Raw genomic sequence first — 14,165 nt, 5'->3', positions numbered from 1 at the left:
CTGGAGGAAGTCTGCCATAAACTGGAGACCAACATTCAGACTCAGATTCAGGCCCTGGATACCAAAATACAAGCGCAATTTCAGGCCTTGGAAACTAACATGCAAAACCAAATTCAGTCGATTCTCTCCGCAATACAGGGACTCACAGACGTAACACAAGGACACAGGAATGAGCTCTTAGCCATCAATATATGGCAGCAAACTGTGGAACATACCATTCAGCAAATTCAACATGGCCATATACACAAAGAATAACAACTACTTGCTGTGGCAATTGAACTGCCGGGGGTATCGGCGGAAAAGGCCGATCCTCCAGCAGCTCCTTGCGTCTCTGAAGGTCCACCCAGAGGTTATCGCCCTCCAGGAGACTGGATCGAGGCGCGTCAAAATTAATTGGTTATCAAGCTTTTAACGCCACAGGCGACAAACCTAATGTTACCACATTCGTTAGAAGGAACATTACGGCCATTGAACATGACACGGGCATCCGCCACATAGAGCACGTCCTCGTCGAACTTATTCCGGCCACAAAGACTCAACGCAGTCTTTTCATTCTGAATATTTATAGCACTCCAAGTCAAAAGAAAGTTAAATTCGACTCCCTCTTCAGGAAAGTGATGCGTATCGGCAACAAGCACGCACTGGTTATTCTAGGTGACTTCAATGCCCACCACCCTGCGTGGGGCTACCCGCGGCCCTGTACGAAGGGGAGAGAGCTATGGCTAGACATACAGCAAATGGGCTTCACCCTGCTCACGGATCCTCTTACCCCCACAAGAATGGGTAACAGCGTGTGCGCTGACACGTCCCCAGACCTCACCCTGGTGAAGAATGCGGGTACAGCTAATTTGTCCAACTCCTTGCTAAACCTAGGCAGTGACCATTACATACTCGTCACGGAAACTGACGTTGGCCCTGCCAAGCGCCAAACGCGCTCCCCGCATATTATCGAATGGGACGCTTTCCGCGACGCTCGTAACCAGGACGGGAGAAAGGCAGAAATCACAAACATAGAACAATGGGCGGAGGAACTCCGCAGGGACGCCAAGAATGCGACTAAAACGCTCGACGACAACGCGGAATTTGAAGTACTAGACAGCCGCCTTCTTCATATGTGGGAGGCCAAAGCTAGTATGGAAAAGCGATTAAAGAGACAAAAGTGGAATCGCAATCTCAGAAGACGCCAAGCGCGCCACAACAAAGAGATTGAGGCATATGCACTTAGACTCTGCGATCAGAACTGGGAAACAATGTGCGACCAGCTTGAGGGCAATATCGGCCTCGCCAAAACATGGAACCTCCTTCGGCACCTCCTCGATCCAGAAAGTAGCAAATTAACACAGCGACAAAATTTACAGAAATTAGGTTATAAATTTGAAGGTTCGGAGCAGGAACTCCTCGATGCAATTCGTTGTCGATATATAGGCTCCGCCACCAAAACTACCTTACCGCGCTATGAGGGTAAATCCAACAGCTGACTAGACGCCCCTATTCACGAATTCGAGGTTCGAGCAGAAATACTAAAACTGAAAACCAAATCAGCCCCCGGACCCGATGGTGTAACCAACAAAATGCTTAGAAACCTAGATGACAAATCTATAACGGCGCTGACCAATTTCATGCAAGAATGCTGGGAGAAGGGTGAGATTCCCCAACAATGGAAAACCGCTAAGGTAATTTTCATACCTAAGCCAGGGAAACCGCTCAATCTAGAAAATCTAGGGCCTATATCCCTCACCTCTTGCGTTGGAAAACTGATGGAACATGTCATACAAACGCGACTAACCAATTTCATGGAAGACAATGACTTATACCCCCATTCGATGATAGGTTTTAGATCGCATTTGTCCACGCAAGATGTCATGATACAGCTCACACATGACATATTAGACACTAAGTCGCTGGATGCGAAAGTAATAGTGGGACTTGATCTCACTAAAGCTTTCGATAATGTAAAACACTAGGCGATACTAAAAAACCTGGCTCTTTTAAACGTCGGGGAGCGCACATACAACTACATTGCCAATTTCCTTTCGGACAGGATAGCGCGCATCCACTTTGGTGAAAGTCAGTCTCAAGACATACACTTGGGCAGCATAGGCACCCCTCGGGGTTCGGTACTTTCCCCTATTCTCTTCAACGTGGCCATGATACGGCTCCCGAAGAGACTGGAGGGGATAGATGGCTTGAATTTCTGCATGTATGCGGACGATATCACCATGTGTATGACCCGTGGCCACGACGCGCACATCGAAAGTACGCTACAGAAGGCCATAAATGAGGTCGAAAACTATGTCAGCCGTAGGGGCTTGCAATGCTCGCCGCAGAAGTCTGAACTTCTTTTTTATAGACCTCTGCATCAAAGAAAAACTAGAACCATCCCTAACATCAAATTACAAACTCAAGGGGCGGAGATTCCTCATGTTGAAAAAATCAGAATTTTAGGAATGATTATACAAAGCAACAGGTATAACGGTGATGCAATAACTAAGGTGGAAAACTGCGCGCAACAAACTATGCGGCTCATACAGCGGATTGCCAACAGAAGACACGGCATGAAAGAGCAGAATCTCCTACGGCTGGTACAGGCGTTCGTAGTAAGCCGTATCTCGTATGCTGCCCCCTTCCTTGATCTTAAAGTTTCAGAAAAGGAAAAGATAAATGGAATTATCAGGTGATGCACGAAACAGGCTCTAGGATTGCCCATCCGTACATCCACTCACCGCCTCCTAGAGCTGGGAATGCATAATACCCTGGAAGAAATTACGGAAGCAGTGAGAACGTCCCAAATCGAACGCTTAGCCGGGACCACAACCGGCAGGGCCATTCTAGAAAAACTCAATCTTAGCCGAGATAACAGAACAACCGCCAAAGTTGACATGCTCGGAAAAATTCGAGACAATATAGTTGTACCCCATTACCCAGGAATATGCATCCTATTCATCATTCAGTGCGCCGGGCCAAGCGGGCAGAGGCGCTAGAGAAACGCTTCCGCTCCTACAAAGACGAGGACGTGGTCTACGTGGATGCCGCTGAGTATGGTAAGAACACGATGACTGTCGCGGTCGTCAATAATAAACAACTCCTCAAAATAAGTGCCTCCATACTCTCGGGTAACCCAGAGACTGCAGAGGAAGCTGCCATAGCACTGGCTTGTGTAGGCACAAAAGCGAGATACATCATCAGTGACTCCAAAGTTGGCATACTAAATTTCAGCAGGGGCCGGGTCTCCCCTCTAACGAATACAATTCTAAGCCGTCATGTAATAGACCGGAAAATTACGCTAGTCTGGACACCAGCACATGCATCCCTGCCTGGCAATGAGACGGCCCACGAATTCGCCCGAGGCTTTTCTTTCCGGGCGGACCCGAGCGAGGTGGTCTTTACAGACAGGGATCGCATGGTGACCTAGAGAGAAATTACACAACACTATCGTTTGCAACGAGCTAGACTTCCTCCAGCGGATAGATCCTTGTCCAGATACCAAGCCATCAACTGGCGCCGGTTACAAACTTACACATTTCCAAACCCTGCCCTCTGGAGTCTTATGTACCCAGGGAAATTTTCAGAAAAATGCGCGAACTGCGAACTTAGGGCCACCTTGGACCACATACTATGGGAATGTCCTCATGCTCCCCGGGAGGGACGAGGTATTAACACAAAATATCAATGGGAGACCTTACTACTGAGCTCCGACCCGGCGACTCAGTTACAACTCGTCCGACTGGCCGAAGCCGCCGCCGAGAGTCAAGACCTTTCGGCCGTCGTCTAGGCGGGTAGCCCTCTGGCTACCCTCTTTCTGTTGGATATTAAAAGTTTTCCTATCCTATCCTATCGCAGTGGTTTCGGTTTCGAAAAAAGTACTAATCGAACACCCCTAATTCAGAGACAAAGCAACTGCATGTGCCCCGCCGCGGTGGCTCAGTGGTTAGGGCGCTCGACTACTGATCCGGAGTTCCCGGGTTCGAACCCGACCGCGGCGGCTGCGTTTTTATGGAGGAAAAACGCTAAGGCGCCCGTGTGCTGTGCGATGTCAGTGCACGTTAAAGATCCCCAGGTGGTCGAAATTATTCCGGAGCCCTCCACTACGGCACATCTCTCCTTCCTTTCTTCTTTCACTCCCTCCTTTATCCTTCCCTTACGGCGCGGTTCAGGTGTCCAGCGATATATGAGACAGATACTGCGCCATTTCCTTTCCCCCAAGAACCAATTATTATTATTATTAGCAACTGCATGCAGTACGAACGATAGGAGCTTGGTTATTGTTGACAGTAGAATCAACGGCTTGGGTTGCGCCTGCGTTATCACTCTTACCGCTGTTTCTAGAAAACGGCGACGTGCAGTTGTTCTCGTCGCAAGGTTTCCAGTCAGCAGTGAAAGGGCCTTTCGCTGCTGTTGGTAAACTACTCTCGGAGCGCGTGAAAACCGCGCGCATTGCGACGCGCGCGTTTTTCTTCGTCAGGCGGCCCTGCGCACCTGCTTTTGGGCGCTGGCGTGCGGTTCGAATATGACGCACACAGTCCGCGTCTGCACAGCGGCAGCGCCGCACTCGAATGAGAAGCGCGGCAGCTGCTGCGCGTGCGACACGCGTTCGATGAAAAGAAATGACCCCCGTCGTCCCGGAACCGCATCGTCGTGGTGCGTTTTTGTGTCTGCCTGTGCTTGCGAGGAAGAAAATGGGAGAAACGAAGGCTGGTAGTTCCCGCAGCTGGCTCGTTTGGGGGCCGTACAGTAACGAGGTATTTTTCCGCTGCGTCATGGTAACGCATGAACTATAATCGCTGCGGGAGCGAGGTTGCTCGAGGAAACGCGCGACTGCGTCGGATGGGGTGTACGTTATACAGGTTTCTTCGCACCTGGTCGGCCTACAAGATCTGTACCGGAGTGCGGATCGAGTCATGAGCGCATCAGTACCAGTGTGAACTTGGAATGCTGACATCGCGCCGACATCTCAGCGCGAAGACAATGATAGTAACGAACAAACAACCGAATTAAATTGTAGTGAACGGCTCCTAATGCTTTTCTAACCGTACTTATCTACACTTTCGGCTGCGGGCCAGATCGAGTGTAAATTACGCTTTGGTGTCATTAGTATCTGCGCGGAGAAATTTCACTCCACCACAACTTTGATATGGCATTTTACTTATGTGATCGCAAGGTGCCACTTTGTCGTCTTGAACTGGTCGGTAAAAGAGTTGGGGAAAATCAGCGCCAGCATCCTGGCAGAGAGCTTGTCTTCGGCTCTGCCCCAATTCAGTGCCACCCTGTAGTTCTGTGAGCACTTGCCTGCTTATCACTGTTCCAGCACGGCAACGTTCGAACCACAAGCACCCTGACGAAGTTTAGCGCAATATGATTTAGAGCCGATTCTGTGCGCTCGTGAGGCTACGTGCCTCCTCTCAAACGTCTCCTTCCTTCCGGTGTGCGCAGTACTTCAGCAAAAGCCTGCGGCTGGGCTCCGGCGGCGGCGATGCATCGTCGGCGGCCGCGGGCAAGAAGCAGAAGGTGCAGCTCTGGGACAGCGTCATCAACGTGGTGCTCGTCGAAGGGCGCCACCTGCTGGCCATGGACGACAACGGCCTGAGCGACCCCTACGTGCGCTTTCGACTCGGCTCCGAGAAGTACAAGAGCAAGGTGCGGCCTCGGCGCTATACACCTCCTTGTATCCTCTCCTTCTTCCTTCGGCACACACTCGAGCCGCTGACGTTTCCCTTTTAAAGAAACGTTTGTCTTTCTTTTTCTCGCTCAGTCGTCATTTCTAGTGCATTTCAATGACATCATGCATATTCGAAAAGCGCCGAACAGCGCAGAGTTCGGTGCGTGTGCTGTTAACACAGAGGCTTGCACGTGACGTCACAAGCGCCATGATAGGCCAGCAGCCATAACTTCGACAATGCAGGTCGGAGGAGTCGGCGCCTTTACAAAAATTTCTTTAGACATTGTATGGAGTGAGCAAATAACTTTGTCAGTAAAGTCTATAGACTGTCTATAGACAAATCTTATATACTAGTCTCGTGGCAATACAAATCGAATATACAGTCTACAGATCTATGGTCGTACACTTTAGTAGACTTGTTTCTAGACAGTCTATAGACTATGAATACACACGATCTATGGGAAGGCAATATAGTCAATAAGAAGTCAAAAGACAGTTTTATGTCATTTTTATAAGTACGGATCAGAGAGAACACGCGTATTACCGCCATGCTTCTCTACAACATGGCAGTCGCTGTGTCGGCGGCGGAAGCCACCAATATACGTCCTCACTGCATTACATTTCTTGCAGGCCAGCGCAAGAAGTAAGGATGAACACAAAAGAAGGAGCAGACGGTACAGATGCTGACTTCAAAGCAATTTTATTGTGAACTCAGACGCCATTACGTACTTCTTGCTTCGGAATCAGTTCTTTTCTTCCTTTTTTCTTTTGCAACAAAAACCTCTCCCATCTACTCGTTTGTTTCGTCTGCAGAATTGGTTCGTTTCACTGCTGATCAAAATCGACAAAAATGACAAAATCGTAAACGACAAACTATTCCAAACTTCAGTACTTTCGAGAAATCTTGATTACCTGAAACTTTAGATGCAGGTTTCAAATTCAGATGTGCAGCACTACAGAATTTAAAAATGGATAACGAAAAAACAAACAAATATAACCAGGCCAGACCAGCACAGCTTTATGTTAGTTTGTACGACGAGTAACTTCACCTTCGCTTTATGCCGTATAACCTTGAAAGACGTCGGCGTTCGAATGTTGTTCGTTGAGCTGCCAGAGTGCCTTCCAACTACAGTGAATGCGGCATCATTCAATTCACTATCGACGCTGCGCGCAGCAAAGACAAAGAACTCTCGAAGCTTTCCAGGTGATAAAGGAAGCGTGACATGGTGAAGGCGGGTACCGAATAGGTTGGCACCGAGAAGAAAAGAAAGGAAGGGCTCGCTAATGGAACCAGCAGCAGATGCGACACAGGTGGTTGCTTTCAAATGCGGAGAGTGTGTTTGCACGGAACCGAGCGAGCTTGAGAGTCCGTGTAGCGACGACGAGTTGGCTGAAAGGCCTCCTAGTGAGAAATGCAGAGAACGCGCTGTTTTGACGGAGAATTCTCCACCGAACAAGAGAAAGGTCTACTGCGGGTGCCCCGTCTCGTTATCGGCTTTCATTAAACTACCGGAAAGCTTCTCTCGCCTAGGCCCTCCACTTTCCCTGCACAGGGAAATAGAACGTTTCTTTTCTTCAATTTATAGTATTGATCAGTTGGGGAATAATACTATGATTGTTCTGCCTCTTAAAGACAATCAGTTATAAAGCAGGAGAAGAAACAACAATGCCGCCGATGGGATTCGAACCCACGACCTCCGAATTTCGCGTCCGGTGCTCTACCAACTGAGCTACGGCGACGGCTGTTCAAATTTCTGCTTTCGAACTTTCGGGGGGTATTTATGTTTGCGTGGCAATGGTGTGTGAGCCGGAACCTTTGAAGTCACAGTTTTCCTTTACATTTTTTTTTCTAATACAAGGTATCTACATGTGTAGGACTACGCGAAGCTGCTAGTTAAGCATGACATAACAAGAAATTCTTAGAACAGTCGTGAACTTGCGTCGGCCACATTAAAGCGACATGTTTTACTTGACGAGGGTAAGGATTATGCTAAACACAAAGTTGCGAACAGTGACTATAAAAATTATGCTGCAAAAGCTTAACATTTTAAGCGGCTTAAAGTCATAATCTCTTCGGGGACTCAGGATCTGCGGAAAACGAAATAAAAGGAAACGTTGGAGACATTAAAAAAAGCCTTACGCAAGATTATGGGCACACAGAAAGAAGATAGCCTAATGCGCACATAGAATGAACCATATCCATTAATCCTGGCTGCTCTAGGAAGTGGGCTGACATGGCACACTTAATCGATTTTTGTTAGCTAAAGCTCAAGTTTCATATCTGGACAGCTTCCCCCTTCTGTATTTTTTTTTCTTTTGGGGGTCGCGCTTTCAACGCCGCTTTGTTTAGAGCAAGTTAAAAAATGCGGCATAACAAAGTTTGCACGTCAGGGTGCAGTCTTGAACCCAGGTCCCGACGCTTTTTAACTAAGCCACTCTTACCGGTTTTTCCCTCCTGTTCTACTCTCAGAAACGCGAAGGTTTAGCTTCTGCTATGCGAGTAAAAGTTCGGATTAAAAAAAAAACTGTCAACTTTTCATGCCCCTCATCTGCTCGGGGTTATGGTGACATGCGTTGTCTTTTTTTGGTGAAAAGATTAAGGATCGATAAAGGGGGCAGACACGGGCACAAACCTCAATTGGGTTTTATTGTGATTGCAAACAATATATATGCTTTCACAACCAGGATGATAATTCAGACATGACAAATACAAAAACTTCAGTGCCACACATGCCAAAAACCAAGCGCGACCCTGTCATACCAGCAGCCCATCCCAAGAACCTAATTCCTTATCCAGTAGAGGTACTCATGGAGCACTCACACAACCAGAACTCAATTAACAAGCATGTTACGAGGTCAACTTGGAGTGTGCTTGAGGGCACCCTTCGATCTTTGGTACTCATTTTCCACGCCATATCTTTGTCATTCGGTGAAGCCAACTTAACTCGCCTTGCGGCTGCCCGCGCCTGGCGTGGTTCGCTGCCGAAGGCGTTGCGTAAACAGACTGCTTTAATTTCAATCAGTATTCTATTTGTAGTGTACTGGTAGCAGGATTAGACATCTTATAACAGGAAGTGGCAAGTTACCAAGAACCGTCCGCTTCGTCTTCGATGCATAGCAGGTTAGGCATAGCAGTGCCCAGCGAATGATGCGTTGCCAGCAAGCACGCCGGGGATAGGCACTTCACTGCGAGGACCGCGTCACCAGCGTGACTGCAATGTATTCTTGATTCTAGGTTACAGATAAACTTATATATTTCCATTTTATAGATCGAATTATCGACATACGGAGTTATTTCGCGATCATATTCGGGTACGATATATCCGGGTTCGAGTGTAACGAAGACCACGACATTGCGATGTGTGTTTCGCTATAATAGCTCCGGCTATAAGACAAAACAAGTATTACTTAGCTCTTTGTTTATCCTGCATATTTCACGCATCCGTGTCTTTGCGTAGAATGCCACCAAAACCCTGAACCCCCAGTGGCTGGAGCAGTTCGACCTGCACATGTACACGGACCAGCCCAAGGTTCTCGAGATCACCGTCTGGGACAAGGATTTTAGTGGCAAGGGAGACTTCATGGGAAGGTACGTCCGCCCATAGCTTTCTTCCAGAGGGCGAGATAATCGCTAACCGCTGTGCGGGTGGCTCCAAGCTCTTAGTTGAATGTGCACAAACCTCTCCGGTGAATTGAATTGATGTCAAAAGTGAATAAAGTTGTCGAGTTGGCTAGGCATCAATCAACTGCTGCCGCGATTTATCGGAGCTTTTTGGTGAGGTATAGGTTGTTTGTGACGCGAATTGTATGCATCCTTCCTCCTCGAGCGACCGTGCTTGGACTTGCACGAGTCGAGGTTGTTAGTTTCCAGTTCCGCTATATGCACGAGCAAGGTTCGCCATTATGATAAAGCGAATGACAACGTAGATGCAAGCGACCATCCATGCATGGCGTTCGGCGAGCACTTCTGCACACAGCAGGCAGTACTCAAGTACTTGTACGCAGCGAGACTAGTTGCTTTCCATAGCCAAATCTTTGATTGGCCCGACAACAAATGTGTAAGTTCAAGCACAATACGTTTCTTGAGGCAGTACTCAAGTACTTGTACGCAGCAAGACTAGTTGCTTTCCATAACTGGCTTCAGCACGCTATGTACCACAGTGAGAGTAGTGTAGTCGAATACAACTCAAGAAAGAAGCGACTTTTCCTGGAGAAAGGACCCCCTTCCAGCCAATGGCGTCGGCCGATTCTCATCACACTGCTAGCTCGACAATACAGGGTGCGGCGTGGCAATGCTGGGGCAAGACTATCCACGACCATGGAGGGAGGGGACTATCGTTTTTCATCTGCCACCACTGCATTGTCACGCTAGTAGGGTCCAGAGGGTCATGAGAATCGGCCGACGCCACTGGCTGGAAGGGGGTCCTTTGACAGGGAAAAGACGCTTCCTTCTTGAGCTGTATCCGACTATAATAAACTGCCTGTTTAATAGACGATACCTGTACTGCATACCTGTATTTTTGTATAGGCGCTGTTCAATTTGCGCACAATTTCTAGAGCTCTCTCTGGGCGGACGCCAACGACCGAGTGGCCCGTGCGCGCAGGTGTTCGATCGACTTGAGCAGCCTGGAGCCGGAGACGACGCACTCGGTGTGGCAGGAGCTCGAGGATGGCGCCGGCTCGCTTTTCCTGCTGCTCACCATCAGCGGCAGCACGCAAGGCAGCACCAGCTGCGTCTCAGACCTAACCGTCTACGAGGCCATGGGTGGCGCCACCGGGCGGGCCAAGGCCCTGAAGGCGCGATACGTACGTCCTCCCTGTTTGCAGTCTCGGCGGTCCGGCCGAAAACAGCGCGCAACTTTACGTGTTCCTCGCAGGGTCTGCTGCACAGCTTCTACGACTGGGACGACGTGGGGCACCTGATCGTCAAAGGTGGGCGCGCTTTCGATCTGACACTGCCCGCACTGTGGCACGGTTTATGATAGACCCCCCGTGTGTTGGTTGTTACGTCGGCTGATCGTCCGTACAGTGTTGCCTGCCGATGAGCTCCGGAAGTTATCAGCTTTCTCGGCGCTATGGCAAACGATGAAAAGGATTACGCTACAATACAGTTGAGTAACATTATAAGCAAGAACTGGAGGAGGCATATAGAACGCTGACACAGCAGTTGAGAACGATCCACGTCTCGTGGCATGCAAACGAGTCCACGCCCACTATTGAGAGGTTGCTAAGAGGCCAACTCTTTTCCTTGGCTATGTCATGTAAGGTAGGTTTCTAAAAGAAACCAGTGTGTGTGTGTGTGTGTGTGTGTGTGTGTGTGTGTGTGTGTGTGTGTGTGTGTGTGTGTGTGCGCGCGCGCGCGCGCGCGTGTGCTTGTGTGTGTGTGCGTGCGTGCGTGCGTGCGTGCGTGCGCACCAGCACGTTGGTGTCTTTATGGTGGCACCTCGTGCTGTATTCTCACCTTTCTTTCTTGGTTTTTGCCACCAATGATGACTCGTGTGTCCACTTCATTCTTCTGTGCAGTGTACAAGGCGCAGGGCCTCGCCTCCGCAGACCTGGGGGGCAAGAGCGACCCGTTCTGCGTGCTCGAGCTGGTCAACTCGCGCCTGCAGACGCACACCGAGTACAAGACCCTGTCCCCGGAATGGAACAAGATATTTAGCTTGTGAGCAGTGCCATCGGCATGACATAGAACATTTGATTCGTGACCCGCTAGTGCCTGCGTAGTGCACTATGTTCATTGCACAATTCTGGGTATACATCACATTAAAGCTGCATTTGCTTTCAGTGTAACAAGTTTGGCTACCTTTTCAATGGCATAAAGTGAAATCAAAGGGACTGACTTAAGCCAAAAAGTTGAACTCATGCGTATGGCGGCCATCGGGTGCTTTTTTTTCCGCAGCAAAAGCTAAACAATGTAGTGGCTGGATGACCGAGCTGTATTCATATCATCATATATTCATCCAAGCCTGGTATATAGCGGAGAGTCGCTAGTGATGTACTTGGCAATGAAAACGAAATTTTTGAGTCTATCCGTGTTTTATTGACACATTCTGCTGCACCGATATAGCCGCGACCGTCTACTCATTGGACACAATCATCGCGCTACAGTGCGAAATTGGCGACGGCAGTCGCATGCACGCCGTGCTTCCGCCAGTACTCCTACGGTCTCCTTTGCTAACCCTTGCTACCTCGAAAAGCGGTTTCAAACACAAGAAATATCTCATTCGTCTCGCCGTCCTCGTTAGGCGAACCGATAGGGATGGTTGTATGGCCGTCCCTCGTGACCCCGCATCCCGTGACTTCGCATCCCGTGACTTCGCATCCCGTGACCCCGCATCCCTTGACCTCGGAGCCCTTGACCACACATCTTATGACCCCGCATCCCTTGAGCGCGCATCCCTTGAGCCTGCATCCCTTGATCCCGCGTCCTGTGACACCTTATCCTGTGACCCCGCACCCTACGCTCCCCCCTCCCCCCTAATCCCACTACTCCGCATCCCATGACTCTGCGCCCGATCCCCGAAGAGCGTGAACTGCCGGGCTCAGGTGTATTACGTGTCCACAGATGACGCACTCTCAAGAGTACCCGACTCTCAGTCCACATCTCAGTCCCCTCCGGCTTAGGTCCATCTGGCTAGCATTCGCTTCGGCGAGTATTGTGAGCACTATATTTCTTGACGAGGGCATATCATGGCGACACTGATACCACTGCTGTTTACCGAATGGAATGTTCTTGTACAACGGTTGGTAAAAGAAAATAAAAAACAAGCAGTTTAAATGAACGGGCTGTTCAGCGACTTCTTTATGCTGCTGGTAAGAACGCATGCAGTGTCAACTGGATATCCGAAGCTAGGGCATTACGATGCAGTCAACGAGCAGTAGTTACTTAGTAACCCTTGGAACACTACAGCCTATCATTTTCGAACCATATCGCGTCTAGTGTGAACGCACTGAGAACTGCCGTTTTCGTTGCCTTGTGTGATTATGCAGCGCTGACTGCAGCAGGCACTCGCACGATATTAAATATTCGACTAAAACCGCAATTAACTGTACTCAGTTCTTTAAGGAAACAAAAAACGAAAATTGGAGTGCGTTGAGTGCAATCTTCAAAAATATTGTTATTTTGTGCTTCCTTTTGCAGCAAGGTCAAGGACATTCATTCGGTCCTGGAGCTGACCGTCTACGACGAAGACCGCGACAAGAAGTGCGAGTTTTTGGGCAAACTAGCCATACCTTTGCTCAAGGTGGGCTCACTGCCGCTCTCCCATGATTTATTTCGCAGTTAATTCCATAGCTTTATTCTCACTGCGAAAAAAGGTGCTACACATTTTCGCTGCAAAGCTTGTGTTTAAGGAATGGAGACAGTTGAGTTCAGTGCTTTTAGTTCGTGCTCTGGTCAACCGTCGATGACAGGGAAACGATCAGTGTGTATGCAGAAAGGGCTAAACGCCTTTCAGAATAAAGCCTCTTGGCCGTGAATATATCATCTACCGGCAGCATACAGGCTAATTTTTTTTACCTCTGTCTTGTCCCACCTTTTGCACTGTTTCTCAGGAGTGCACACTTCCTTGGTGCGCTGCTGCACATTTCTCTGAGTTGCCAAGATGCTGTTGTGCTGTTCAGACTCAGTACCAAACTGGAGCTGTTTCCATTTTCGCGCGTTCGGCGCTTTCTTACTTTACCAGGTCAAGAATGGAGAGAAGAAATGGTATGGGCTGAAAGACCGAAAGCTTAAGACGAGAGTCAAAGGACAAATACTTCTGGAGATGACGGTCGTCTACAACCCCGTAAGTCTGGTTACGCTGAAGCGACGCCGGTGCCCTAATCTCTTTTTGTATCGAGATCGCTTTTTACTGCGGAGTCGGTTTCTAAGTACCTTATCATCCTTGCAGATAAAAGCTTGCGTGAAGACGTTCAATCCGAAGGAAACAAAGTTTATGCAGCTTGATCCCAAGTTCAAGCGTGTTGTGAGTGCACATTTGGTGAAATGTGTCCAGCTATCCCTTTGCGAACCTGACGTGAAATGCAGTGACGAGTGTAACGCCGTCCATTCTTCTCCCTCAGGTTTTCATGCGCAATCTGACGCGCGTGAAGAACATCGTGGTCTTTGTCATCGACATGGGAAAGTTTCTCAACAATTGCTTTCTCTGGGAGTCTGTGCCGAGGTCCTTACTCGCCTTTGCCGTGAGTTGCAACCTGCTACTTTTGCTGTCCTCTCGCTTCACAAAGAGGACATGACGGCTGAGAGCTGACTAACGTTAACGCACTCATTGCGGTGGCTGAGTTACTGTGGCATCCTGCTGCTGACTATGAGATCGCGGATACGATACCCGGCTGTGGTTGACGCGTTTCGAGAGAAGCGAAGTTCAAAGGCCTTTGTGTGCTGTAATTTCGGTGCGCATTTGATTCTCCTGTGGGCAAAATTCTCCTTGACCGTTTGGGCACGCCTCCAATTAAGGTGCGGCATTGGCACGCATGAATGCGAAATAAAAATACACAAACAGAT

The 14,165-nt window shown here is 49.0% G+C and overlaps 1 protein-coding gene and 1 non-coding gene across 4 annotated transcripts in view; one reads left to right on the top strand and one right to left on the bottom strand.

Moving 5' to 3' along the window:
* The window catches only part of LOC144125277 (multiple C2 and transmembrane domain-containing protein-like), a 200,579-nt gene that overhangs the window by 170,944 nt on the left and 15,470 nt on the right, over positions 1–14,165 (top strand). For all 3 annotated transcript variants that reach the window (XM_077658524.1, XM_077658525.1, XM_077658526.1), the window contains exons 7-15: positions 5,431–5,634; positions 9,115–9,245; positions 10,261–10,462; positions 10,534–10,588; positions 11,180–11,321; positions 12,801–12,903; positions 13,345–13,446; positions 13,552–13,626; positions 13,724–13,843. In XM_077658524.1, coding sequence (XP_077514650.1) covers positions 5,431–5,634; positions 9,115–9,245; positions 10,261–10,462; positions 10,534–10,588; positions 11,180–11,321; positions 12,801–12,903; positions 13,345–13,446; positions 13,552–13,626; positions 13,724–13,843 — 1,134 coding nt within the window. The remainder of the gene's footprint in view (positions 1–5,430; positions 5,635–9,114; positions 9,246–10,260; positions 10,463–10,533; positions 10,589–11,179; positions 11,322–12,800; positions 12,904–13,344; positions 13,447–13,551; positions 13,627–13,723; positions 13,844–14,165) is intronic.
* Positions 7,324–7,396, bottom strand: TRNAS-CGA (transfer RNA serine (anticodon CGA)). Its single transcript has one exon. It is a non-coding gene; the product is annotated as a tRNA-Ser (tRNA).

This window comes from Amblyomma americanum, chromosome 3, assembly GCF_052857255.1.
Source record: "Amblyomma americanum isolate KBUSLIRL-KWMA chromosome 3, ASM5285725v1, whole genome shotgun sequence".
NCBI classification, from domain to species: domain Eukaryota; kingdom Metazoa; phylum Arthropoda; class Arachnida; order Ixodida; family Ixodidae; genus Amblyomma; species Amblyomma americanum.
The sequence above is the reverse complement of the archived record's forward strand: the minus strand, read 5'-3'. Positions and strand labels throughout refer to the sequence as shown.